At 41.0% G+C, this 25,758-nt stretch overlaps 1 protein-coding gene across 50 annotated transcripts in view; it reads left to right on the top strand.

Annotated features, from left to right (window-relative positions):
* EPB41L2 (erythrocyte membrane protein band 4.1 like 2) overlaps positions 1 to 25,758 on the top strand; it is a 204,878-nt gene that overhangs the window by 87,434 nt on the left and 91,686 nt on the right. For all 50 annotated transcript variants that reach the window (XM_070557127.1, XM_070557123.1, XM_070557118.1 and 47 more), the window contains 2 exons: positions 9,009 to 9,491; positions 10,457 to 10,666. In XM_070557127.1, the coding sequence (XP_070413228.1) occupies positions 9,021 to 9,491; positions 10,457 to 10,666 (681 nt within the window). In that variant the 5' untranslated portion in view covers positions 9,009 to 9,020. The remainder of the gene's footprint in view (positions 1 to 9,008; positions 9,492 to 10,456; positions 10,667 to 25,758) is intronic.

Genomic DNA, 25,758 nt, shown 5'->3' with positions numbered 1-25,758 from the left:
GCCCCTCGTATTTGTTTTTCTCTTAACTCTATGGTCATCCTTTAGCCACTTTTTTTTCTGTGGGGTGTTGGTGAGCCTAGCCAGTTTAAAAATGAAATTTGTTTTGAATTTTTGATGTTGAGTAAATTTATAACCAGGCCTATTTTTTATTTGGCTTTCTATTCAAGTAACTTGACTTCAGCTAGAGAGCAAATATGTCTCTAGCAAGTACAGTTGAGAATGAGAATTAAGTATTCTTTAAAAAGCACGATGGCTGTTTGTGTTTGATGAGGGTTTAACCAGCGTGTCCCATGAAAGACCATTGTGTCACTTCCTGAAGAGATTACAATGGCAGTTTTTTAAAAAACTGTGTCAGCTTTTCAAACTAGTAGTCATTTCTGAATTAAAATTACCAAAATTCCTGAATTAGTGACACATTGTTTGAATATATGTTAATACTAATCTTACTCCTTCTGTCCCCCACTAGACTGAGAGCAGGTTTCTTTCCTCTCTGTCTCTGGTGTCTGGTGCATATGATATGCTGTGAAAGCACTGAACAAACATTGGTTTTGAAGAGAGGGGTTAGGATCCTGACAGCACCCACATCCCAAAGGTCGGTGAAACTTGTCGGGGCCTGAGTTTATTGATTTTTATTTTTTCATCAAGTAATGAGCTCTAAGGCATTATGCTCGGTGCTATTATAGTAGTGAGGTGGTTTGATTTGGGTGTCCGTATTGCATAAGCTCTGGAGCTCGACAGCCTGGGTTCGAATCCTGGCTCTTCCATGACTGGTTGTGTGGCTTTGTGCGGGTGATTTATCCTCTTTTTACCGCCTCCATCTTGAATGTAGGGATAATTTTAGTTCCTACCTCAAAGGGTTGTGAAGACTGAGGAAATTGCTATGTGCAAAGTCTCTAGAACAGTGTTCAACAAATAGCTGATATTGTTAATTATTTCTGTTCTTACTGTTACTGTTATTTTAGTAAACAAATGGACATAGTCCGTTTTTTTCCCAGAATGCCTATTTGATGACAGTGGCCCACTATTTACTATGAATTTATGGTGTGCCAAGCACTTTATGTATAGCATCTGATTGAATCCTTAGAGCTGCCTAGTGGGTGTTGTCTCCCTGGTTTGCTTACGAGGAAAGTGAAACTCAGCAGGGCTAACTGGCTTGTCCGTGGTGACATGGCTAGTGGCAGACAGAGCTGGAATGCTGATCCTGGTCTGTTTAGTTCACAACTTGATCTCCAACCACCATGTTATTTTGTCCTAAGACTAGTTTGCTTCGCATAGAAAGAGTGTAGCTCCAGCTCTGGCCATTACAAAATGTAGGGTCCCATGCCCAATATGACAAGGTTTATGTACATTTTGGTTATGAGAATCATGATGTCTAGTGTTGGGATCCTTTGCGATTTCTGAGCTCTCACTCCAGGAGAGGATGTCTGTTTCTGGCATGACCCTGGGTGCTTGTGGAGAGGACTTTGCCTGGCACAGCTGTCTTTCTTGACATAATTCTTAATGACGTCAGCAGGGACTTGCTTTAACATCTTAGATTGTTGGCAGTTCTCTTATGTGTTATTGGAGTTGGACATTATTGAAGTTATACCTTGATTTTCATATACCTGCCCCCCTCAATATGTTGAAAGGGAATCTTACCAAAAAAAGGGAATTTGATGAATTCTGATGTGTTGTTTGTTTCCTTTAGAGGGATTAGAATAAAGAATTAATGGTTTATGTCACTAATATTAACTCAGCTGCTAGGTTTTTAAAAATTGGGCATCTGAAAAAGTGGACCATTTTGGTAATCATGGTTGTTAGGTATGAGGGCCATGAGACCCAGTGGGGAGTAATAATTACCTGAGAGAGTTGGGTATGTGCTCCCAGTTTCTTAGGGCTTATTTTCTAGTGCTTGCCTCACTATGCAGAGGCTGATAGTGGCTGCGAGTGGCCGAAACCCCTGCTCAATCAGTTGAACCAAAGTGGGGCATGTTACCTCAACCAACGGGAAGCTCAAGTGTGGGACCTGCCATGCGTAGCACCCTCGGTGGGAGCTCTGGTCCTTTCTTGCCAGTGCTCTCTACTGTGTCACTTTATCCTCCGGCTTTCTCCTCGAGTGCATGGTCCAGATGGCAGCACTTTATCCTCCGGCTTTCTCCGAGTGCATGGTCCAGATGGCAGCAGCATTTCTCGGAGTCATGCGCACAGTGCTCTGAGGTGGAGGGTCCTTCTCATCTCGGGGCTGTTTTTAGAGGGAAGAATCTTTTCCCAGAAGCCTGACGACAAACTGCAGGGCAAAGGGAGGGGGACTACCATGATTGCCCTAAGCCAGTAGACCACTGCCTCGTGGCAGGCCAGCCTCCACTGTTGTGCATGTGGAACAGAGAAAAGCTGAACAAATTTAGGTTCTGGTAAAAAGGAGAAAAGGTGGAGGAAATACATGCTTTGAATGTAACCTGATGCTGCCTAGACTTGAACTAGCAAAGGGCCACAGTTCATATCTTTTGTGTATGTGGGTTTAATTTAAACCAGATGCTAGCCTCTATCTTTATAGAAATAGTTCTCTCTCTCATAGGTCCTTTATCCCTTTAAAAAAAATACATAACAATCCAAAAACAAATGATACAGTGTGTTATTAAGGTAACGAGGATGGGCAGCATTGGAATTTAAAAAATAACTCTTGCTTATCCTCACCATATAGATAATTTAAACTAACAAAGAGTCCCTTTGGAATGTAGTTGTACTTATTTGAATAAGGGCTATAGTATTTTTTAGACCTTCTGACACTTAAGAAAAATAAACGTACAAGGGAGAGAAGTTACTTGCAGTCTGTCTAAGTCTGTTTTTGTTATTCCTTCTCCCTCCCCAGAGATTTTTTTCCTCTTTCCTTCTCCTCATTCTTTTCCCTTCTTCCCTCCGTTTACCTGCTGGGTGTATCTGAGAGCCATCACTCTTATTATTTCCTAAATAGAGTTCGGTGCTGCTGAGTCATTCCTGTCTTGGGGTTGTGGTTGTGTTTTTCTCACATTCGGTGCTTTGAGGGAAGGGAGTGGGTATTAAAAGACCTTCTCTTGGGCTACAGGCTGTTTGGGGAGAGGAGCGTAAGCAAGTGATTGTGGATATCAGAAAGCTGCTCTGCATATCCTCTGCCCAGTCACAACAGCGGATGAAAATAAATTTTGACCTAGAAAATGACCAAATTGGAGCTGTGCACACATTGCCAATACTATTTGTTTGTTTTTTGTTGCACAGTTTTGTTTCTATCTTTCTCAAAGTTCAAAGGAAAGCCTCTCTCCATCCCCTTACCATTATTTTGAAGGTCAGAAATGCGTACTTTCCCTTCTTGAGTGCCCTCACTGACGGATTGAGCTCCGTTGGGAGAAGTCAGAGACCTCCTGTTGCTGGGGATCTCAGTGGAGGATGGGAGCCGCTCGGCTGGTGGCAGCACCCTGTTCCCTGCACGGGGATGTTGTTAACAGTGAGGGCTCTTGAGTACCCCGGGTTCTCTCAAGGTTTTAGGGAGCATCTGGACCCGATAATTCGCATGAAGCCCTCGCAGGAAGTCCTTTTGCCTGAATGTGCGGAGCCTGCTTGCTTGCCTGCTATAGAACTAGAGGGCGGGCCAGTGTTTTCGGCAGCGTAACGGTACACAGTAGGTGGTTCAGGCTGGTGATGGAGACAGCCAGCACCTGGGAGTTCTCATTTTTTAAATGTAAGAAAAAAGAATGTTTTCGCATCACACGATTCCTTCCCTAGCCAGCACTGATCCTCTCTTGATGATGGTGTTCTGCTTGGTTGCGTGTTCAATGATGCATGTTTTTTTTCTCATGGAGCTGTTACAATAATGAACACTTTTATCACCCCAAATGGAGCATGCCAACACAGTAATTGTGTCAAAACCACGTGCTTGTCCCGCGTGCCGGCTGTTGACAGCAAGGTTCTTGTTGGTTGCTGAGAAGTAGAACAGACTTTACTTAGTATACTGTATGACTGGCCTAGTGATGTATTTTAGGTATTTGTAATTAAAGCTTAGTGGAATGAGCAGTGCTAGAGTTTGGGAAGCAGTAGTTCTGGTTTTGGCCTCACCTATCTAGCTTTGTGATCTCAGGCAAAACCCCTATTCTTTCTGACCCTCAGTTTCCTTGTTGATAAGATAAAATTGAGCCTATTAGACTAGATGATTTCACAACACTCATTCAGTAAATATTTCTGTGCCTCTTAGGTGCTGGGAACATAGCAGTGAAGCAAAGAAAGATGGCAGCCCTCATGGGGCCTTCATTTTAGCGGGAGGGCTGGCGCTCCACCGCAGGAGTTTCCGTTTCAGTAGGCCGTGGAATTTAGAGGCTTATCCACATTTGAAACTGAGAGTTACAGGCATGATCATTATGGTGAATGAATGTGCTATAATCGTGTTTTCTTGATGGTGGTAATTTGTTCAGGAAACCATTTTATCAACAAAGAAGGTAGTGTTTATGTTTGAGCTTTGTTGATCTCTTGAAACTATTTTAAGAATGTACTTATTTACTTATATCCACCCTTATTGTTTAGTATTTATAATCCAATTAGCCATTTCCATTGGCTAATTCCATGGGCAACACTGATCAGCTCTGGGGTTCTTTAAACTTCCATGTGTTGTGGGTACGGTAGTGATTGACCACTTTGTGAGGCTCCCTGGTAAGATTTATCTCTGCATTAGCACCTGGTCTTTAGTTTCTGTCCAAAGCTCAGTGGTGATCACATGACCAAGTAATAACTTTCAAATATGATTTTCTATGTGATGAGGCCTCATCTGTAAATTTCGTATTTGGGGGAGGGGCCGGCTAATTACACTAAATCACAGAATTGATTCATGTTGTTCTGTAGTCATTTTTACAAGCTAGCATGTATCTTCTTTGAGGACCAAGCCAATGGCTCTGGTTGATTCGATCATTCATACACAGTGGAGTTGTGACTGCTTATGAAATACAGGTGAGAACAGGTGTGCAAAATGGGGTAATATCTACCCTGTAGGATGTTTTGAGGAGCAGAAATAATGTGCACGATATCTGACACAGTAAGCACTGAGTGACAGCTCTTATGATTAAAATACAAATATTAATACTTTAACACAATAGTGGAAACTCTAGTTTTATATTTCATTGCTTCTAAAATATTTTGACAAAAAGTCAGCTTTAGTTGATTGGTCTCTAGATATTTCTCACAGCCAAAGTAATCAGGGAGCTGCCAGTTATCTTGGTTATGTGAGGCATTTTTGTTTTAATTTTTACCAGGACATTGATTGAGCTCTCAAAATGTAATGAGAGAGTGTATGCTAAAAGTCAACTTTGGTCATTTCATGATTAATATAAATAATATTCTCCACTTAAGTGGTACGTGGAAAATGGTACCTTAAAGAAGAAAAACAGATTTTCTGTGCAGTATGGAGCCAGTTCAAGTACTTGTGTAAGGGTCTTACTGGAAGACATAACTTTAAATGCCTAAGAATGAGCAGTAAGATTGGACCAGTAAATCTTATAATTACCTAACTAGCCCCTGTTGTGGCATTGCCCTCAAGGACGCTCCTCTTCCCCAATCTCCCTGTCCCTCGATGTACGCTTCCCGTCCTCATGCCTTTCCCTCCTCCTGACCCTTACATGTTGGTGGTGAGAAGGGTTCTTTTCAGGACCCTCTACTCTCAGACGACACTCTTTCTCTAGGTGATGTCAGCATCTCCTGTGCTTTTAGCTATCATCCATAAGACAACAACTCCCAAATCTTCATCTCTGGTGCATGTCCAGCCTCCGTGCAACACATGTGTGGCAAGTGGCCAACTAGACACCTCCACAAACTTCTCAACTTCAGTGAATTCAAAATGAAGTTTGTCTTCGCCAAACCTTCTTTTCCTCCTGTTCCCCATTTCAGTGGGTGGCTCTACCATCATCCCATCCATTCTCCCATGACTTGGGACTTTTCCTTGAGTCTTTCCTTTCTTTGACTTGCTGTATTCAGTGTAGACACCACGCCATGGCCAGTCTTCCTCTTAGTATTAGATTCACATCTTTTCGTCCACCTCGTGGCTTCTGCTGTGTTTGGACCATCATGTTCTCATGGCTGGGTTATTGCAGCAGCCTCCTGGATGTCTCTTTATTTCCATCTTTTCTCTCATCCTGTACTTTGCAGCCAGGTTGGGCCATCTGAAATGTGAGTCTGATTACATTACCCGTCTACCTGCAGTGCTTGGATGCCTTCTCATTGCCTTTAAATCAACCTCCAGACCTTTCTTAGCATGGCACACAGGACCTTTTATGTTCTGGCTTCTGCCTTCTCCTTCTTCATCATTATCAATTCACCGTCCTCTTTTCCTCCTGTCCCCACTCACACGCCCCCGCTTCACTTCTACATTTCCTACAGGAGGAATATTCTTATGTTTCCACACACTGCCCCATGCCTGGCACATGCCTCTCATCCTGACTCCCTTGCCTGAATAATGAATACTCATCATTTTAAAGCAACTCAAATGCCAACTTCTGCAGAAAGGCGTGCCTCATGACCCTCTTCTCTTAATCTGGGTTAAATGTCTGTCCTCTGCTTTGTAAGCAAAATGCTCTTGATTTATCTGTGCCTCCCTCAGCTCCTTGAAGGCAGTCTTTATTCATGTGCCCAGGACTGGGCACGTTGTACGGGCCCATTAAATATAGGCTGGCTGGCTGAGTCAATGTTTATTATGCTTGCTTATTAGAAGTGTACAACAATTGTAAAATTATTTTTTATTATTGAGATATCACTCTTTTAAAGTTTGCAATTCAGTGGTTTTGAGTATATTCACAAGGTTGTGCTACCATCACCATGGTCTAATTCCAGAACACTTTCATCACCCCAAAAAGAAACCCTGTACCCGTTAGCAGTTGCTCCCTCCCCTCCTTCCACCCCTTTGCAACCACTAATCTACTTCCTGTCTGTGGATTTGCCTATTCAGGAAGTTTCGTGTAAATGAAATCACATAGCCTGTGGCCTTTTATGACTGACTTCTTTGACTTAGCGTTGTGTTTTCAAGGTTCTTACGCGGCAGCATATGTCAGTACTTCGTTCCTTTTCGTGACTTAATATTCTATTGTATGGACGTATCACATTTTGTTTATCCATTCATCCGTTGGTGGGCATCTGGGTCGTTTCTGTTTTTTGCCTATTAGGAATAATGCTGTTATAAACATTCATTTACAAGTCTCTGGGTGAACGTAAGTTTTCATTACTCTTGGGGTTTTACCCAGGAGTGGAGTTGCTGGGTTATATTCTGGTAACTTATGTTAACTTTTTGAGGAACTGCCAAACTGTTTTCCAAAGTGGCTGTGCCATTTTGTGTTCTCACCAACAATGTTGAGAGTTGCCAGTTTTCCGCATCCTCACCAATGCTTTTTTTACTCTCTCTCTCTCTGATGATAGCCACATGCTAGTGGATGTGAAGTGGTATCTCATAGTGGTTTTGATTTGCATTTCTCTAGTGACTAATGATGTTAGCATAGTTTCAGGTGCTCATTGGGCATATATGTATCTTCTTTGGAGAAATGTCTACTCAAATTCTTTGCCCACTAAAAAAAATTTATCTTTATTGTTGAGTTGTAAGAGTTCTTTATACATTCTGGATACCAGCGTCATCAGATATGTGATTTGCAAAAGATGGTGAATATTATTTTAAGAAACAAGTATAGTACTGATACATACTACAATACGGATGAACTTTGAAAACATTATGCTAAGTGAAAATGCCACTTTTACGATTCTGTTTATTTGAGATGTCCGGAATAGGCAAGTCCCTACAGACTGAAAGTAGATAAGCGGCTGCCAGGAGCTGGGAGGATAGGAGAATGGAGAGCAACTCTTAATGGTACAGAGTTTGTTTCTGGGATGACGCAAATGTTCTAGAATTAGATAGTGGTGATGGCTGCACAACCTTATGAATATACTAAAAAACCATTAACTGTACAGTTTAAAAGGGTGAATCTGATGTGAATTATATCTCAATAAAGCTCTAAAGAAAGGAAACCAAGTGTATTTTATTTTTGAACTTATGCCACTTTTGAAGGTAGCTGGGCAGTCTGCCCTTGGCCAGGGTGCCAGGCCCGCAAGTACGTTCATCCTCGGCAAGACAGGGCAGGGTGGCTCTCTGCTGACCCTGCCCCTTGTTTTCACGTCAGTGGTGCTGCTGTACTTGCTTGAGTAAAATTTAGACAACAGTTACTTTGAGATTTCATTTCAATTTTGTTTTCATTATTTTTGATAGGATCAATTATTAGATGCTTATTTTTCCACCCCTGTAGTGTTTTCATTTGGTTCAGCTTCGAGACCCCTGGATGCTTTTCTTATAATCACATACACATTGTAGAAAACTCTGTGTGAGTTTGGGTGGCATGGAGGTTTCGAGCTTTGATTATAGTTTTAGTACCTTTCCCAGAAGTCTTAACTTTTGCGTTGGAATAGTGATGGTGGATTACGGGATTTAATATAAAAACAAAAATGAATGCATTTTTGTTCCAGATTTAATTTTCTTGCTATTAAGCACCCAGCATTTAAAATTCATTTTTATAATACTTAACATTTTTGTAGATTTTGATTTTAATGTGTGAAATTGTGGTGAAGTATGTCTCACTACTGTCTAACATTATCAGTAACATTTTTGTATTATAGGATAAGGGATATAAGGTATAGAGAAAAGTCATTTTCCTGAAGAATATTAGATCTTTTTGGTGCATTATAGTCTATAGCTAGATGAAACCAAATAAAAGTAATCACTCTTTCTACATCCTGTCTCTACGGAATCGGAGTTAATTCCACTGTGATGCCAGTTTTGGCTCTTGGATTCTGATAGAGTATTCCAGGAGTTAAAGTAGGAATCCCCGTTTCTCTTGTGCTTGTGAACGCTCTTTCTCTGCGTGTTTTCTCCCCATCTTCTCTCGGCCCGTCCCCTTCCCACCCAGCTTACCCTGGTCCTTGCCTCCAGGCTAAAACGGGGAGAGTCTGTGAAATCACAGTTTGTGACTTTGTTTTGTTGACAGTAAGCTGTGACCATGACTACTGAAGTGGGCTCTGCGTCTGAAGTGAAGAAGGAGCCTGACCAGTTAGGAGCAGATGCAGCCCAGGAGAAACCTAAAGAAGCCGCAGAAAATCAGCAGCCTCAGCCCTCGGATGCAGAGGAGGAGAAAGGTCCCCAGACGTCTCCTACAGCTGAAAGCCAAAGTAGCCCGCGCCGCCAGAAGAGGGAGAAGGAGCCGTCCGACAGCAGGGGCATTTCTCGGTTCCTTCCCCCGTGGCTTAAGAAACAGAAGTCCTATAACTTAATCGTGGCCAAAGATGGAGGAGAGAAAAAAGAGCCTACCCAAGCTGTTGTGGAAGAGCAGATTTTAGATAAAGAGGAACCTTTTCCCGAAGAAGAAAGGCAGGCCAAGGGCAGCGCAGAAGTAGCAGCTCAGAGGAAACAGCAGGAGACGAAAGTGGACGTCAAGGAAGAGAAACCAGCCGTGCGTGGCCCTGAGACACAGGTATGTTTGCAAAGTGACCTTCTGGACCTGAAAGCTCGATGGCATATCCACGTCATAAAAAGGATTTGTTGGTTTTGAATCATTCCCAGACTTCTTGTATTAAGATCCTTCTTTGGCTTACTGTATCTGGAATATGGGTCTTGGCGTGGTCTACCACGGCCTTCTCCTGTTAGTCCATTTAAAACGTTCCAGAATAATAAAGCAAAGCAAAAAAAAACACCGCACTATATATGCAAACCATAAAAAAATTTCTCTGCATTCTTTTTAAGGTTAAACACATACTCTCATGATCCTGCCACCTCTCCTTTTAAATAGTATGCATTATTCTCTCTCTTTGATGTGGCTTATTTCAGTGTTCAGTGAGTAGGAAGCAGTAGATCTGTATGTGTGTGCATTTGGTCGCCTAACGAAGCCTGGGTTTTGCCATGGTATGAGATTAGAATTGGAATTCTTTTCTTTTTTTTTTCTGAGGAAGATTGGCCCTGAGCGAATATCTGTTGCCAATCTTCCTACTTTTGCTTGAGGAAGATAGTCACTGAGCTAACATCTGTGCCAATCTTGCTCTCTTTTGTGTGTGAGATGCCACCACAGCATGTACGGATGAGTGGTGTATAGGTCCATGCCTGTGATCTGAACTGGCAAACCCTGGGCTACTGAAGCAGAAGGTGCAAACTTAGCCATCATGTCACCGGGCTGGACCCTAGAATTGGGAATTTTATTATTTGAAATGATATTTAAATTATAGTCTCTGGGATGTAGTTTCTTTTACTCATTTAATGCTGAAATTACCAAACTGGCAAAATGAGAAATGGGCAGTGGGTTTGGAGAAGGAAGATGTGGGGAAATAGCCTTTTGAAATGTTGAAGTCTTTTGAAATCTTAGGCTTGCGGCGTTTATAACAATCACAGTTCTTCCCAAACCTCTTCCTTTTACCTGAGTGTGAACTTCAGGCCTTTCGTCAACAGCCTGCTGAAGAAGTGAGTAAGGAGAGAGAAGAGAAGGTGAAGGAAGTGCAGGACGACAAATCAGAAGAAGCCGCCAGAAGGGAGACAAAGGAAGTGCAGACCAACGAGCTGAAAGCAGAGAAGGCCTCTCAGAAAGCCCCCAAGAAGACCAAAACTGTGCCGTGTAAGGTGACCCTACTCGATGGCAGCGAGTACAGCTGTGACCTGGAGGTGAGGCGGGGAGCGGAGCCGTGAGCTGGCCTGTGTGTGGAAGGAGAGGGCAAGTCCCCACTGCCCCCTTTGGGGCCTGGCACAGAGAATGTATTTTTGTGTTCCTATAAGCTAGTTTGTCAATTTTGCATTAAAAAACAAGAAAACATAGAAAGGATCAGCAGTTTCATGGCAAACAGTACTTCCTGACCCTCGGGGGGTGGGCAGACGGATGCCCTGCCCGCCTGCACTGGTCACATGTATTGGCGGGAATCTGTTCCGAATGGGCATTACATAGCGAGTGTGACCTCGTCTGTCAGGTGTTCTGCCTGAGGAGAAATGACAGCACGAGGCTGACATTTCAGAGTAATGAAATTGCAGCAGTTTAACCCCAAGTGTTCTTATCCTGAGACAGATAATGATTTAAAATCTGGCTCATTTATTTAGTTTCATTTAATTAAAAAACACTCGTGATTTGCAAAGCCGAGAATTCATTAGCACCAATGCTGACTGAAGCCAATGTAATTTTTTTCTTAAAGCATCTAGCACCTTATAATTTTATGGCAATCAAAGGAGTTTGTTGCTTTTCATAGTTAAATTGCTCAGTTTATATGACGTATACTGATGGCTAGCGTTTCCAGAAGAGCTGTGTGAAGAGCTCTGAATGGATTCTCTCATGTGATTCTTAGAAGAATCTGTGTGAGGTCAGCCGTGTTGTGGGTATCCCCGTGTTATGGTGGGGAATGGAAGGCGTGGAGAGGTGAAGTAACTTGCCCAAAGTTTCACAGCTAGTTAGTGGTTGGGCAGAATTCCAACTCTTTAGCGTGACTCTGAGGTCATGAATGTGACCACTGATCTACCCTGTTTGTCTGCTGCGCATGGGACCTATCTTACTCATTTAAAATATGGTCTCTAAATAACAGTCTTTTCTTTGGTCTTCTAATCTATTAAATATTAAAACCATTTTTTCCTAATTCCTTGCATTCCTGCTTATTAAAAATAGAAGTTATACTTTAACAACAATGGAAGTATTCAGCTTGGTAAGATAGACATCGTATGTCTATCTAGTTGAACAATAGTTTGTTATATATTTGAATGTGTATTATAATGCGAGGCATGGCTTCTAAGAGGAATGATGTGTGGTCCTCGCCGCTATCTTTGTATTATCCAGAACTGTATTTTACTTGTTTTAGTAGTAATCGTTCTGATATTTTAGTTATTTCAAGAAAAGGAGTAGGAAAAGAGGATTAAAAATCCTTAAAGCTTTTGGGGGTGGGGACTGTTACTGTGTGTCTTGGGGATGGAGTTGGGGACAGTAAGGAAAACAGTAGAATGGTGTTTGGAACTTGACTCAGTGACATTGTATTTGACCACATGTCCCTTGTTTTCCTACCTGTCCTAGAAGTGGAGGAGTAGATTTTGAGAACCAACATGATGATAACTTATGTGACTCGAGTCATTTACTCAACCGTTCTGGGCCCAGAAACTGACTTCCTCTGTAGAATATAGGACTACTTAGATATTCTAGAAGGCCTCTTTCGTCTCTGAAGTTCTTTTTGCCACCAAACCTCAAGATTGACCCATGGGCTTTATGGTTTAAATATATTTTTGTTCTCTTTTTTAAAAAAGTCATGATATATTTAAAAACTACAAAAATATAGAAAATAATAGAAGAGACAATTGTGTATTCACCATAAAAATTTTAATCAGATGTTACCATTTTGCCATGTGTTTTACATCATTTTTTTTCAAAGATTTTTTTTTTTTTTAATTTTTCCTTTTTCCCCTAAAAGCCTTCCAGTACACAGTTGTATATTCTTTGTTGTGGGTCCTTCTAGTTGTGGCATGTGGGACGCTGCCTCAGCGTGGTTTGATGAGCAGTGCCATGTCTGCGACCAGGATTCGAACCAACAAAGCACTGGGCCCGCCTGCAGCAGAGTGCGTGAACTTAACCACTCGGCCACGGGGCCAGCCTCTTGCATCATTTTTTTAAAAGAAATGCAACATTGAAGACATTGCTGAAGTCTCATTCCCATCTCTCCTCTCTTGCTCTGCATGTATCTTTTTATGATGTCAAAATCTACCTTGTTCATTTTCACTGCTGTATAGTATTCTTTTGAATGACAAAACCAGTTCATCCATTCCCCTATGGAAGCACGATTTCTTTGTATAGTATAACAGTCAGTGCTCTGGTGAACGTGATTGTGCACATTTCCCTGTTCACTTGTGCCAGTTTCTTCAAGGTAGACAACTAGTGGAATTGCTAGGTTGCAGTTTTACTTCCTCAGTTCTCCCCAATACTGCCAAAGTGAACTCCAAGGTGATGGTGCCAATTTATATTCCAGCCACAACCACTGAGTTTAATCTTTTCACCTTGTTGTCAGCACTTCCTCTTATTAGTAATTTTGAGCAATCATATGGGTGTGAAATACTGTCTTAATATTTTAATTTGCATTCATTTGATCTCTGTCAACTTTCACTAGGTTATGCCTAGTAACCAAAAACCTCCCAATCTTCTGGACTTCTAATAGTGGTTTATTCCTTGCTCATGTTAAATGCCCTTTGTGGCTTCCCTGTGGCTCTGCTTCATGTCTCCTTATTTTTGGGCCAAGACTGGAGATGCAGCCTCTACCTGGAACATGCTGGTCTCATGGTAGAGGGAAAAGAAAATGTGGCAGAACCCACTGTGCTCTTGAATCTTCTGCTTGCAAGTTGTGTATGTCACTCTTACTTATATCTCATTGCAATGCCAAGCAAGTCACGTGGTTAAAGCTGATGACGGTAGGTGGGCAGGTATGATCTTCTTATAGGAAGAGGGTGGTAAGTAAGGGAAAACATGGAGACGGTACTACAATTTATAGCTCATGAGGCTGAGCATCTTTTTATAGGTTTTATTTAGGTTTCTAGGGTTGCTCTAGGATTTTTAAAAATAAATATCCTGTTTCAGATTAAGCGTATTTTTTTCCCTGTTATAAGACTGAAAGCAGTAAAGTTTCATGGTTGGCAGAGAAGGACATGAATAGGTGGTGAATTTTATCAAATGTATTTTCTGTATCAACTGAGAGAATCATACGCTTTTCAATATACTAATATTGTCATTTACATTAATGTTTTCTAATGTTAAGCTGTCTTTGAATTCCTCTCTGGCATTCATTTTGTACTTTTTAATCTGGGATTTTTGCATGTATTACCTTTACTTTTCTTCTGTCGACTTGTCTTTGTCAGATTTGGTTATCTGAGTTGTATACTAGCCTTGTAAAGTTGCCTCCCTCTTAATATTCTCTGGAAAGTTTGGATAAATTAGGGATTAACTAGTTTTGGAGTTCTGGTAGAACTTGCTTTCAAGACTGGCTTGGCCTGATGGCCTTTTCGTGGAAAGAGTAGGGTTGGAGATGAGTTTTTTATTTTATTTTTTTAATCATTGATTCAATTTACTTATACTTACAGTCTGTTTCTATTTTTTCTTGAGCCAGATTTAGTAATTCATATTTTTAGTGGAAACTGTCCATTTCTTCTAATTTGACAAATCTCTTGGCATGAAGTTTCGTGTAGTGTTCTCATCTTGTGCATTTGATTTTGATCTCTTTTTCATTTCTAGTGTTATTTGCCTTTTTTTCCCTTGAGCATTCTTGCTATAGAGTTATTTTTTTTTTTTCAAAGAAGCAAGTTGGATTTATTTATCGTTCCTTTTCTGTTTTGTAATATTTGGTTCCTTTTTGCTCTTTATTTTTTCTTTGGATTACTCTGTTCTTTTTCCAGTTGCCTGAGTTGAATATTAAAATATGTGTATATATGTAGATATGGAGATACATAGAGATATATATAGTTATAGAGATATATCTCTATATAAGTGTATGTGTGTATAGAGGTATACGTGTATATAGATATATGTATGTATGTGTGTATGCTTTCATGGCTCTAGTTTTTCCTTCAAGTACCTCTTGTTGAGTGCACAAGTTTTGAACATAGTGCTTTCCATTGCATGCAGTTCTTAATATTTTCTCTTCCCATTATGGGTCATTTTTGACCAGTGATTTTTATAAATGTGCTTTTAAATGTCCAAAGTGTGTATGTGTTTTTTGAATATATATGTGCGTGTCTTGTGGGAAGACAGCTTTTTCTTTTGTTCAGGTTTCCTGTTAAATTGTGGTCAGAATGTGGTCTAAATAAGAGATTCTGTTGTATTCGTTAAGACTTACTTTGCAGGCTAGTATATAGTCGCTTTTTGTAAAGGTTCTTTTTGAGTTTGGAAAAGCATGTTATGTTGTTATTTTTGGCACGGGTTTCCAGATCTGTCCTCTTGATCAGACTTCTTAATTATGTGGGTTGTCTATTATTAATTAACTGCTTAGTTTGTCAACTAATAGAGCAATTGTTGAAATCTCTCCCTGTAATTGTTGATAACTTCTCTTTGTATTTCTGTAAATTTATGCTTTATAAAATTTGAGTCTAGGTTATTAGATGCCAATGTATGCAGAATTATGTATTCTTGGATTCCCCCCCCCCTTTAACCATCATATACTAAAAATTTATTTACTTGATATTAATATTACTATACTGGCTTTATTTTGGTTAGGATTTGTCTGGACTATCTTCTTCTATTTCCTTGCTTTCAAACATTGTGTCCTTCTATCTTTGAGGAGACATGTTTTTTAATCCCATTTGAGAATTCTGTCTTTTAACTGGTGAATTTAGGCCATTTATTTCATATGATTGCTGATATATGTGGCTGTATTCCATCATCTGATTTTGGGTTGCCTTATTTTTCTTTGTTTACTTGAATTTATTTCCTTTTTTGTCCTTTACTGTTACTCTTTTAGAAGTGATCTCTAAGTGTTTTACAGACCCACTTGACTTAATGAAGTCTGGAATGAATCACTATGCCCACCCCCGTCCTTCCCCACCTTTTTGGCACTCGTATTAGATGTCTGATCTCATTTTGGAATGGTACAGAATAAAGCAGTTTCTTATCTGTGTGACTAGTCCCTCTTCTGTGGTTCTGTTACTCATGGGGAATCAAGGGATCATGTTGCTCGAAGCAGAGTTGAGAAAGTATCTAAAGTTAAAAGGAGCAGCTTAGTCCTTTAATTCACCAAGACTTAAATTGATTGGGAAAGCAAGAGCATTTTTATGACTGCATTAATTTACAGACAGATTGTCTTTTCAGTTAATAAATGATTACTTAATATACCATTAAGAATGAACTTTTGAGGACAAGAGATCAATTTGAAATAAGCACGTAAGCATGTAAATGTTGAGTAAACCTTTTTTTTCTTTCCAAAACAAAGCAAAATGCAATTTGAGTAGACTTCAGTGATGTGACCCACGGCAGGTTGTGGGTACCAGCAGTTCACTGGAATTCTAGGCAGTGACTTGATATCTGACTGCAGGCCTTCCTTGGTGTCACAATAGCTGTTAGAACAATGCAGATGTTGTAAATTCTGTTCCTTATTTTGATTAATTTCTCTCTTATCCAGCTCTCCTTCCCATTTTGGTTCTCTGGTGGCTTTCTTAGTACCATGAGTCTGGGTCTGATTCCCATCAGACCTGCTGTTACTTCCTCCTCAGCAGCAGAGCCCAGAGGAGAGCTGTCACGTGGTGTGAATGCTCTCATGTCCCAGTTCCACCACTGACCTTAGACAGATTGGCTGACTTGCTGATGCTGCCTATCTGTGGTTCTGTAGCCCTGTTCCGGAAGTCGGTGTCTGAGGACTGCTTGGGGAAGTATGTTGTAAGAAGCTGTAGCTATTAATGAACTTGCAGCATTCAAGGAAGATGCATACAATGTGGAAAATAAATACTTTTACTTTATTTGGTTTGGGAGATTAGATTTGTTTCCGTCTGTTTATTGTCTTTAAAGATTATCAATATGTCTATCATGGCTTTTTAGATGCCTGTAGTTACTGTGTGTTTCTATTCTTAATGTACATGGGTCTCATTGTCAATTAGACCTCTAAATGGTAGCATGCTCACTGAAGAGGGCCTAGTTGTCTTCACTTGAGGGCACCTACAATATTGGAGGGAAGCATGGCCCGTGCAGGAAGTCTTGAGGAGTTGGAATGGCCCGACTTGTAGGGAGAATAGGATGAGGTTCTAGAAGGCCTCAACTACCAGCATGAGAAGATCAAAACTGATCCACAGGGCAAAAAGGAGCTGGGGAGAAATTGTTCGTAAAGTCATTGGTGTACAAGACCTAGCAAGATCAAGAATGCTGTTTAGATTTTAGAACATGGTAGGTTGCTATATGGTGCAGTAACTTAAGGGGGCACTTTTTATTCACTGCATTGGTTGAGATGCACATCAGTGGTCTTTATAGACATGGTTTTATCAGTGTGATCAGAGTATTGGGAAAGTTAGGGAGTTTCCTGTTTGTGTTACCTGTCAGTACCTTTCGTCAACAGAAGCACCCCTTTTAAATCAGTCAATGTAAATGTTACTGTGTTAGCTGAGTAATTTTTTTTAAATCAAGAAGCATAATTCTTGTGGGTATTTTTGTTTGTTTGGCGCCCTAACATAATCTCTGCTTCTCAGACTACTCCCTTGAAATACGTAGGTAGATCAATAGATGACTCTCCATATGTCCATCTGTCTCCCTTCTTCCTCCCCCCACCCCAAGCTTTCTGTGGCTTCCGGTTTCCACATTCTTTCTCCTGTGGGCCATCTGAGCCTATTCTTTCTTGAACTTCAGGAATTAAATGAATAAGACTGCCCAGGGAGCCAAAACGGCACCATTTTCAAAAACTAATTATCTTTGAAGTCTGCATCCTTTTGAGGAAGGAGAGTATATGTTAATATTAAGTGGATAAAAATGCCTCACACACACACTATTTATGAACATAAATATTGGATAACAGTGCATTTTTAGAGAATGATTATAGTTAAGTAAAAAAAAACAATATGGAAATCGCTCGACTTTAACGTTAGTTTTGGCTAATGTAACAATAGGCTCATTGCTAAACCATGCATTAATTTTGACCCAAGACCTCGTCTGTCTTTGTGCATTTGCTCCAAGTCTTTGTATGAAGTATTTTTTCATTGTAGTTAGTGAAAATTACAGTTTACATTTTATATTAATACATCATCTATTGATAATAAACTGAGATCCCAAATATTTTCTGAATAAAATGTTGAGGACTATTATATTTTTTTAATGCAGAAACTTTATAATTTCTATTCTTTGACACTTCTATTTTTATCTTACTGAGATATTTAATGGTATGTGACAACCTCCTTTGTGACCAGGATTTAAATGTAAAGAATTTTGGGGGGGGTCTCCTGGGTTCTGCGTGCTTGCTCCGGAGACTCAGCTATGGGACTCTGGTGGTCTTGTTGCTGAAGTCATTTACACACTCAGTGTGCTAAAACCGTGGGGCTCTTTCCTCTAAGGAGAAATACCGTAAGGTTTAGTTGAAGCCATGGATATAAAGTCAGGAGATCGCTGTTCACTTGTCTTTGGACTCTTCGGATGTGTTGGGGACGTTGCTTCCTCTTTTTTCTTCCATTCTCAGATTGCAAAGTAAGAATGAAAATATTTGCTTCCTCTATTTCTGGGATTGAGCTGGTTTTACTACAGCCGGTAAGTCTGTATATTTTTTTTTTAAGTCTGACAATAAGTGTGAACGTTCCTGCAGGACTTTGGGAGCATAAGAGAATGTGCCTTCTGAGCTAGGTTGCTCACATTTTCCTCTGGCATCTGAAAGTTGTTCCCAGTGTTGATTTTGTCTGAGAATTGAGGGCATTGTTTCTGCCCACACAGGAATGTCAGAGCCGTTTTCTCTTACTGCCATGGATAAAGCTATCAGAATGGAGGCGCGCTGCACTCTTCGTCAGTGTGCTGCTAGAAAAGTGTTTGTCAGAAAGTAGAGTGTGTCAAGGTCGTCTTGCCTTTCCCTTGTAGGGCACTGGTCTCAGAACTCCAGTTGGGTATCATGGCTTTCCAGTGAGTGTTACTTACTTACTTGGTGGTTGATTGAGGTCAGCTCTCACCCTCCACGGTGGGTCTTTTGGGCCTCCGGGACCGCCTCTTCATAGTTTTACTAGCTGAAATAGTTTAACTGTGTTCACTCTTGTGGAGGATCTGGAAGTTGTGGCACTTTATAAACTCCCATAAAATAGTGTTAGATTTAAATATGGTTTGGGAACCAGGAGCAATTTAATTGGCATACGTTATGTGTATTTTAAGATTCTAATGACATAGGTCCAGATGAAATGTCCCTGGCTACCTGTTTGTCCATCTATCCCTTTAGCTCAAAAAAAGATGTAAGGTGGTAATTCTGTCCAATAACTTAATTTTATTCACTAAGTGGAAAAAGGCTGCCATGCCAGGTGAGTGGTCGAGTACTTTGGTCCAGCGCGGGGGACCTGAGGGGTTCACAGGGGCAGAGCGTAGCTGCTTCATCAGGTTGCCCATTAGCTGGGCATTCAGGACTCTTGACGTGACCTTAGACTGTCTTTTTATCTCTCTTTTCCTAGGACTTTCTGACTCTTCCCCTGCAGCTAAATTGGTCTAATCGGGCACATCCTGGATTGCCTGTCCGTCCTCCAAGTTTGTGATCAGACCCTCTCTGCATTTTGATTTCCCATCCACCTGATTCCTCCCCACCCTTTAATGTCCAACTCAGATCCAGCTTTCAGAGGGTTTTCTTCTTCTTCTGAACTTGTTTGCACCACTAATTTGGCAATTAATCATGCACTGCCATGTGAAAGAATCTCTTGTGTTGAACACAGGCTAGACTCTGGTCTTGTTTGATTTTTCTCAGGCTGTTCTTGTTTCTTGACCTGGATTGTTAGTTCCTTGGGGAGAACTTTCTTCTCTCTCCCGTAGGCGCTAACATAGGCATTTGCCTGGAGCACTACTCATGGAAACGAATCATTGAGTTATTTCTCTCTCTTCTCTTGTGTGTGCATAAAATTTTTATTCTTCTTATCTAAGCTGAATGTTTGCATTAGCTAATTTATGTCCGAGTTCTTCTCTCTATTCTCTCCAATTAGAAAAGATAGATTTGGGTGTGTGTACGTATATATAATCCACACCCCATTCCCCATTCCCTGGCCCCATGGACACTACTTCTGTCCACCCCACCTTGCTTTTTAAATGCTTAGAAGCAGCAGGCTAGCTTCTTGTAGAAACATTTCATGGCTCAAATAAATGAAAACAATTTATTAAATTTCTGCAGAAGGCTATGAAACTGCTAGGCTTGCGAGCGCTTCAGAAGAAGCTCGGATGTGGGCTGGGCCTTTTGGAGTGCATGGCCTGGAGGGGATCGCAGACTCGAGAGCCTGAGTTCTTTGGTTAGACAGAGCTGCCACGGGTCACGTTGCTGGCTGGGTGTAGGCCGGGCTTGGCGAGGACAGTATAATTAATCCTGATCCCCTGCCTCTGTCTCTGATGTCTCCTCTCCTCTCCAGCAAACTAAAGAATGATATGGTTTTGATTTCTCAGCAGCCAGGAAATTCTGCCACATACTTTATTCTCTCTGTCCTCCCTACTCTTGATTTCAGAATCTGGGGATTGCCTTTTTGCCCTTGCCTCAGTGGTATTTTGAAAGCATTAAATTTGACACTTGAGAGTAACCCCTACTGATGAGTAACCATCTTGACGTAATTTTGAAGGCAGCATCCGTCCCCTCCTGGCGCCTTGTCACACGTGCTGCCAGGCAAGCCGACTCTGTGGACATTCACCGCTGAAGAAGTTTCTGCTGTGGTGAGAGGGTGGTAGTGAGCGGCAGCAGATCTTTGGGTTATTTTTCTCTTTTGGAATGAAAATTATTTGAAGGTTGAGTAAAATTAGAAATGATGGGGAAAGGTCATTTTCAGAATAAAATTTGTACTTTAAAATCTGTTCAGGCACATTTTTCTCCCTCCCTAAAATATATAGGTATTAAAATTTTTAAACTTATAGTCAGCATTCATCAAATGAAGAGAGAGAATCTTATTTCTCTCTCATCCACCAAAAAACATAAAGTATCGTTCATTAAACTCGTTCTGCTCAGAGTCCCTCTCTTTCCATTACTATTTTATTTCTAGTCTCTTTCCCCACTGTTGTCTTCTCTTCTGAGTAAATTAAAGAAGATTTTACTGACGTAGTTTTAATTTCCTAACTGTTAGGAAATTTTGCCAGATGCTCTCCTTCCTGACCCTATCTCCTTATGCCTCCCGCCCGCCCCATCCCCAAGGTTCCTGTGGAGACGTGTGGAGGGGCTTAATGGGGGACACGGGTGTGAGTGTTGTTTATTTCACAAAAGCTGGAGCAGGAGCCTTTCTTTTCATCCATCCCTTCCACAGCTGGAGGCATACTCTGTGGCCCAGTAGAAATGTGGACAGAATTTATCATTCGTATTTATAGCACAGTACTGTAATATGCTAACATTTGGATCTTAAAGGGATTGAATGCATAAAACATAATAAAATATGGTCTATATAAAGCACTGGAATACTCAGGAAAAGAATTTCTTCATGCAGGGTGGCTAAATGATTAAAGTACTGGTAAATGGTTACACATCAACTCTGTTAGAAAAATTATGATTAAGAATATTACTTTGAACTTTTCTTTAAACTCGTGTTCTGGAGAGGCATGTTGAGATAAAAGCTCTGTTCTACCCATAGAATTAACTGAGCTGCGTCTCATAACTGTGTGCTTCATTGTCAGGTGTGCCATTTAAACCTATTTTGGGGTTGAGTCTGATTTTGTGCATCATCTAGTTATTCATATGGAGAGGAAACTTAATCTGAGTCTTCTCATGATCTGTTTCTTATGGTCATTGATCTGTTTTTCTATTTCTGACAGTAGCAATTGAAAGTGACTTGAATAGGAATGCTCTACTAAGCTATTCTATAGCACAGAAAGCCTGTAGGAATCAAATGTCAAAATTTGTTCTAGGCAAATAGTTTACAGAGAATGTGCTAGCCTGCAGAAGTTTGCTGCTTAGGGTTTTTGAAATAAGGTTTAATGGAAACGGTGCTTAGCAACTTTTTAAAAAGATTTTTTTTTAAGTAATCTAGTGTGCTCATCTGGCTAGATGTTTGATACCAGCCTCTGTTTATCTAACAGTGTAGTCACTTCTCTCTCTTCTAAAAGAGATCATAGTTTTCATAGATTTATGCCAAGTCTTGCTGTTCAAAGTGAATAATAGAAAAAGTTGGACGAAAAGAACTTGAATTTTCATTTCTTAAAAATTATTTTAGTGACTGGTTGCTGATCTCCTTTAGCGATGGTATATAATTCTTAAGAAAAGTGGAAAATTAAGGAAGTCATATTTGCACGATATTTTACAAATTTCGTGTCAAAATAGTATTCATTTAAATGTGTCTTCTGAGTTCAGAAATAATTTTTATCCCTGAGTCTTTTTGGTTCCTACCTTTGCTGAGAAGATGAAAAGTATGAGGTATTATTTGTCCTCTTGAGTTGCTTGTACATTTTACTTTTAGAGAGGAACTTACATATGAAACAAGAATATGAATATAATTGGTAAAGTCCTGTTTATGGTTTAGATAAAGTGCAGAAGTGCCGGGTTATGATGGGCTGGAGTTGGTAAGCACATCTCCATTGAGGAGAAAGGAACTCGTGGACTTGAAAGAACGATGTATTTAGGAAAACTCAGCAACACCTAGCCTGGTACATTTTTCATTTAATCGTGGTTAAATAGTAAAATCCAAGCAGAAATTCGAGGTTATAAGAAAAGGTTTCAACACCTACGTCCTTCTGTGTCAAAGATAATGTAATAAAATATACCGGAACCTTTTGTCAGGAGCAGGCTAGGCTGTGCTTGGCCACTGTGGCCATTTTTGGCCCAGGCTTCCCTTGGCTTTGCTTTAACTAGGACTCCTTCCATCTTGCAAAGCCAGAGTATCGTTGGCATTCAAATGAACTAATCTCTTCACTTCCGCTAAACATTAAGGAGAAGTGGGCTCCCATCCATAGGCGAGGTTGCAGAGAAAACATAAAATGCATGGACTCTATCAGGACTTTTTCAGTCTGCTCTCCAAAATTTTGTTGGCACTGAATCCATTCTCTCCTTTCCCTTGTCAGGGGGAAAGGATGAATATGTGTGTGTGCTCATGTGCATGCACACGCTACATCAGTTTAGAATAGCTTCACTAGGGAGCAGAGCCAAATGTGTATGTTCAACCTCCTGTCTTTAATTGGGAGACCGCTTTCTACTTAGGGAGCTGTGAGCAGTGAACGTGTTCTATCACTAGGATAAAGTGAAGTGGGCCCTCCCCCTCAATATAGCACATTTCAAAGTTGCCAGGAGGTTTTCTGGGTATCTCGCTGTAAAAAGATTTTTTAATTGGTTGCAGTAGCTTCAGTAGCATCTCTTTTGACCTTGTTCATTGTTTTCTTGCAGATGCTTTTCATTAGTTCTCATTGTCTTGCTTTATTATTTCCTACAGGTGTCTGGATAATCCGTTTTCTTTTGCATGTGTGTTTAATTGGGCAGAGTGGAGGTGGGTCCTAGGAGATGAAAGGATGGAAATGCTATTCTACTTAAAACATATTATTTTGTTTTTTGCAATTAACAGGTATAATTCAGTTCTTATCCACTTGGTTTGGGTCATTATCTATTATATAAGGTTTGTGGCTTTGTTTATCAAACATTTCTGGACCAAGCATTGCTAATACTGTCGAGGAATAATTAGTCTCCTCTGACCCTTGGTCAGACCCCGTGTGGCAAAGGGGGACACCTGCATTTCTGGGTCCAGGGTCAGATTTCAGTCTCATTTCCCAACAGTAATTCTGGGAAGATTTTGGGAAGTGTCGATTGCTAGCATTTCCTTAAAGCTTTTTAATTTGTAGGCTGTTTCTGGTATATGTTATCTTATTTACCCTCACAGGCATCCAGGGAGGGAGGGAGGGCGAGGTGTCACAGCCGAAGCACTGCATTGGCATGCTAGTTCTCAAATTTAAAATGTGCTTCATGGGCTGGCCGAGTGGTGCAGTGGTTAAGTTCACTCGTTCAGCTTGGGTGGCCCAGGGTTCACCGGTTTGGATCCCAGGTGTGGACCTATGCACTGCTTGTCAAGCCGTGCTGTGGCAGCGTCTCACATAAAATGGAGGAAGATGGGCACAGGTGTAGCTCAGGGCCAGGCTTCCTCAGCAAAAAGAGGAGGCGTGGTGGCAGATGTTAGCTCAGGGCTAATCTTCCTCAAATAAATAAATACATAAATAAAATAAAAAATGTGCTTCATTTCACCTTTTTAATGTTTTGAAAATCTGGATGTATCTCACAATATATGTCAAGAGAAACTTGATTCCTCTTTTTCCTCCTCTCTTGCCGAAGTCTTTCATAATTTTGTGGAGATAATATTTGAAGTTTGCAGGGTAAGCTCACAGTGCTGATGGCGACCAGTAGGATGCCCTGGGGGGGGTGTGGGGAGGGCTTCAGGATTCTACTCTGTCTGGAATTACAGGGTCTGGTCATCGGCACTGAGGCAACATTAACTTTGTTCACTGTGCCCAAGTCAGTCAGGCAGAGGACAGCTGTCCTTGCTCACCAGTCCTATCGATGTAGCCATGAGAATGCCTGGCAGTGAATGTACAGGAGAAGAGAACTGCCAGGAAGAATGGAGCGTTTATGTTGGTTGGTCAAATTATTCTTTCCTTCATAATATAAAGTCATTGAATGCTGCCAGGTGGTAATCGTAAGATATCTCCGTAAGCATGCAGTTCAGAGCACGGGCTCTTACATCAGCATGGTGAGTGGTGTCTTCAGCCCACTGTAGCTTGATCCAAAGCTCCTGAGGAAGGTGAAAGCATCCGCCCGGCAGTCAGTAATTGTGCTTGCAGCCCAGGTACCTTTCTTCCTAGTGACATTGATGAATTCTCGCTTTCTGTTATTCCCACTCCTCCCCCACCAAGAAGCCTGGTTGAATCTGTAGATTTGAATATGTGCACCCACCCAGCCACCCACCCTGCTTTCCCTAGAATTTTAGACATTCATTCTTGTCAGATCATTTCATCTATCGCGTGTGATGATTTTACTTAGGAGGTCAATGTTAGACTATCTCAAAATTCTATTAGAAACCTTATTATGGTTTAGTATTTACATTTGGGTACTGTATTGTTTTTTGTTTTCTGAGGAAAATTGGCCCTCATCTAACATCTGTTGCCAGTCTTCCTCTTTTTGCCTGAAGAAGATTGTCACTGAGCTAACATCTGTGCCCATCCTCCTCTATTTTCTGTGAGATGCCACCACACTGTGGCTTGACGAGTGGTGTTAGGTCTGCACGCGGGATCCAACCTGTGAACCCTGGGCCGCTGATGCAGAACATGTGAGCTTAACCACTGCACCGCCCAGCGGGCCCCCTTGGGGACTGTGTTGCTGACCTCAGGCTCGGAGTGTGAGTTGCAGTTGGGAAGGGGGATGACTGGCCTGAAACCCATTCACCATGGAAAAATGTTATTTCCGTTGGAAAAGATTCTGAATTTCAAGTCTGTGTTGCGTCACTTTACATTTTAGGGTAGATGTGATATAGGAGAGCTTTGAGTGGAACATCTGACTATGTGAATATGCATTGCAGAGAGATGCTTTACAGCAAGTTTCCAGCCTCCGAACAGGTTGTGTGTACACGTCATATGTCAGCAAATGATTTATTTGGAAAGTATGTTTTCCTACAGAAACAATGCACAAATGAGGATTAGATTTCCAGATTGATTTGTAAAAGTCTATACATTAAGTTTTTGAACTGAGTTCTGGGTGTTTTGAGTAGGTCGCTAAAGACAGAATTTCTACCTCACTTTCCTAATTCAGGCCAAAAATTTTAAATCCCCCCCTTTTTTGGGAAAGATTAGCTCTGAGCTAACATCTGCCTCCAATCCTCCTCTTTTTGCTGAGGAACATTGGCCCTGAGCTAATATCCATCCCCATCTTCCTTTAATTTATATGTGGGACACCACCACAGCATGGCTTGACAAGTGGTGCACAGGTCCACACCTAGGATGTGAACCCACAAACCCTGGGCCGCCGAGTGGAGCACGTGAACTTAACTGCTGCGCCACTGGGCTGGCCCCGAAAATGTTTTTTTAATATTATTTTCCTATTTCTTAGTGCTTTTCCCTGAGACTTTCTTGTTGCTAGCTCCATGAACATGTCCTATTACTCTTTTGTAGTATT

Source organism: Equus przewalskii, chromosome 9 (genome assembly GCF_037783145.1).
Source record: "Equus przewalskii isolate Varuska chromosome 9, EquPr2, whole genome shotgun sequence".
Classification (NCBI taxonomy): Eukaryota; Metazoa; Chordata; class Mammalia; order Perissodactyla; family Equidae; genus Equus; species Equus przewalskii.
The sequence above is the reverse complement of the archived record's forward strand: the minus strand, read 5'-3'. Positions and strand labels throughout refer to the sequence as shown.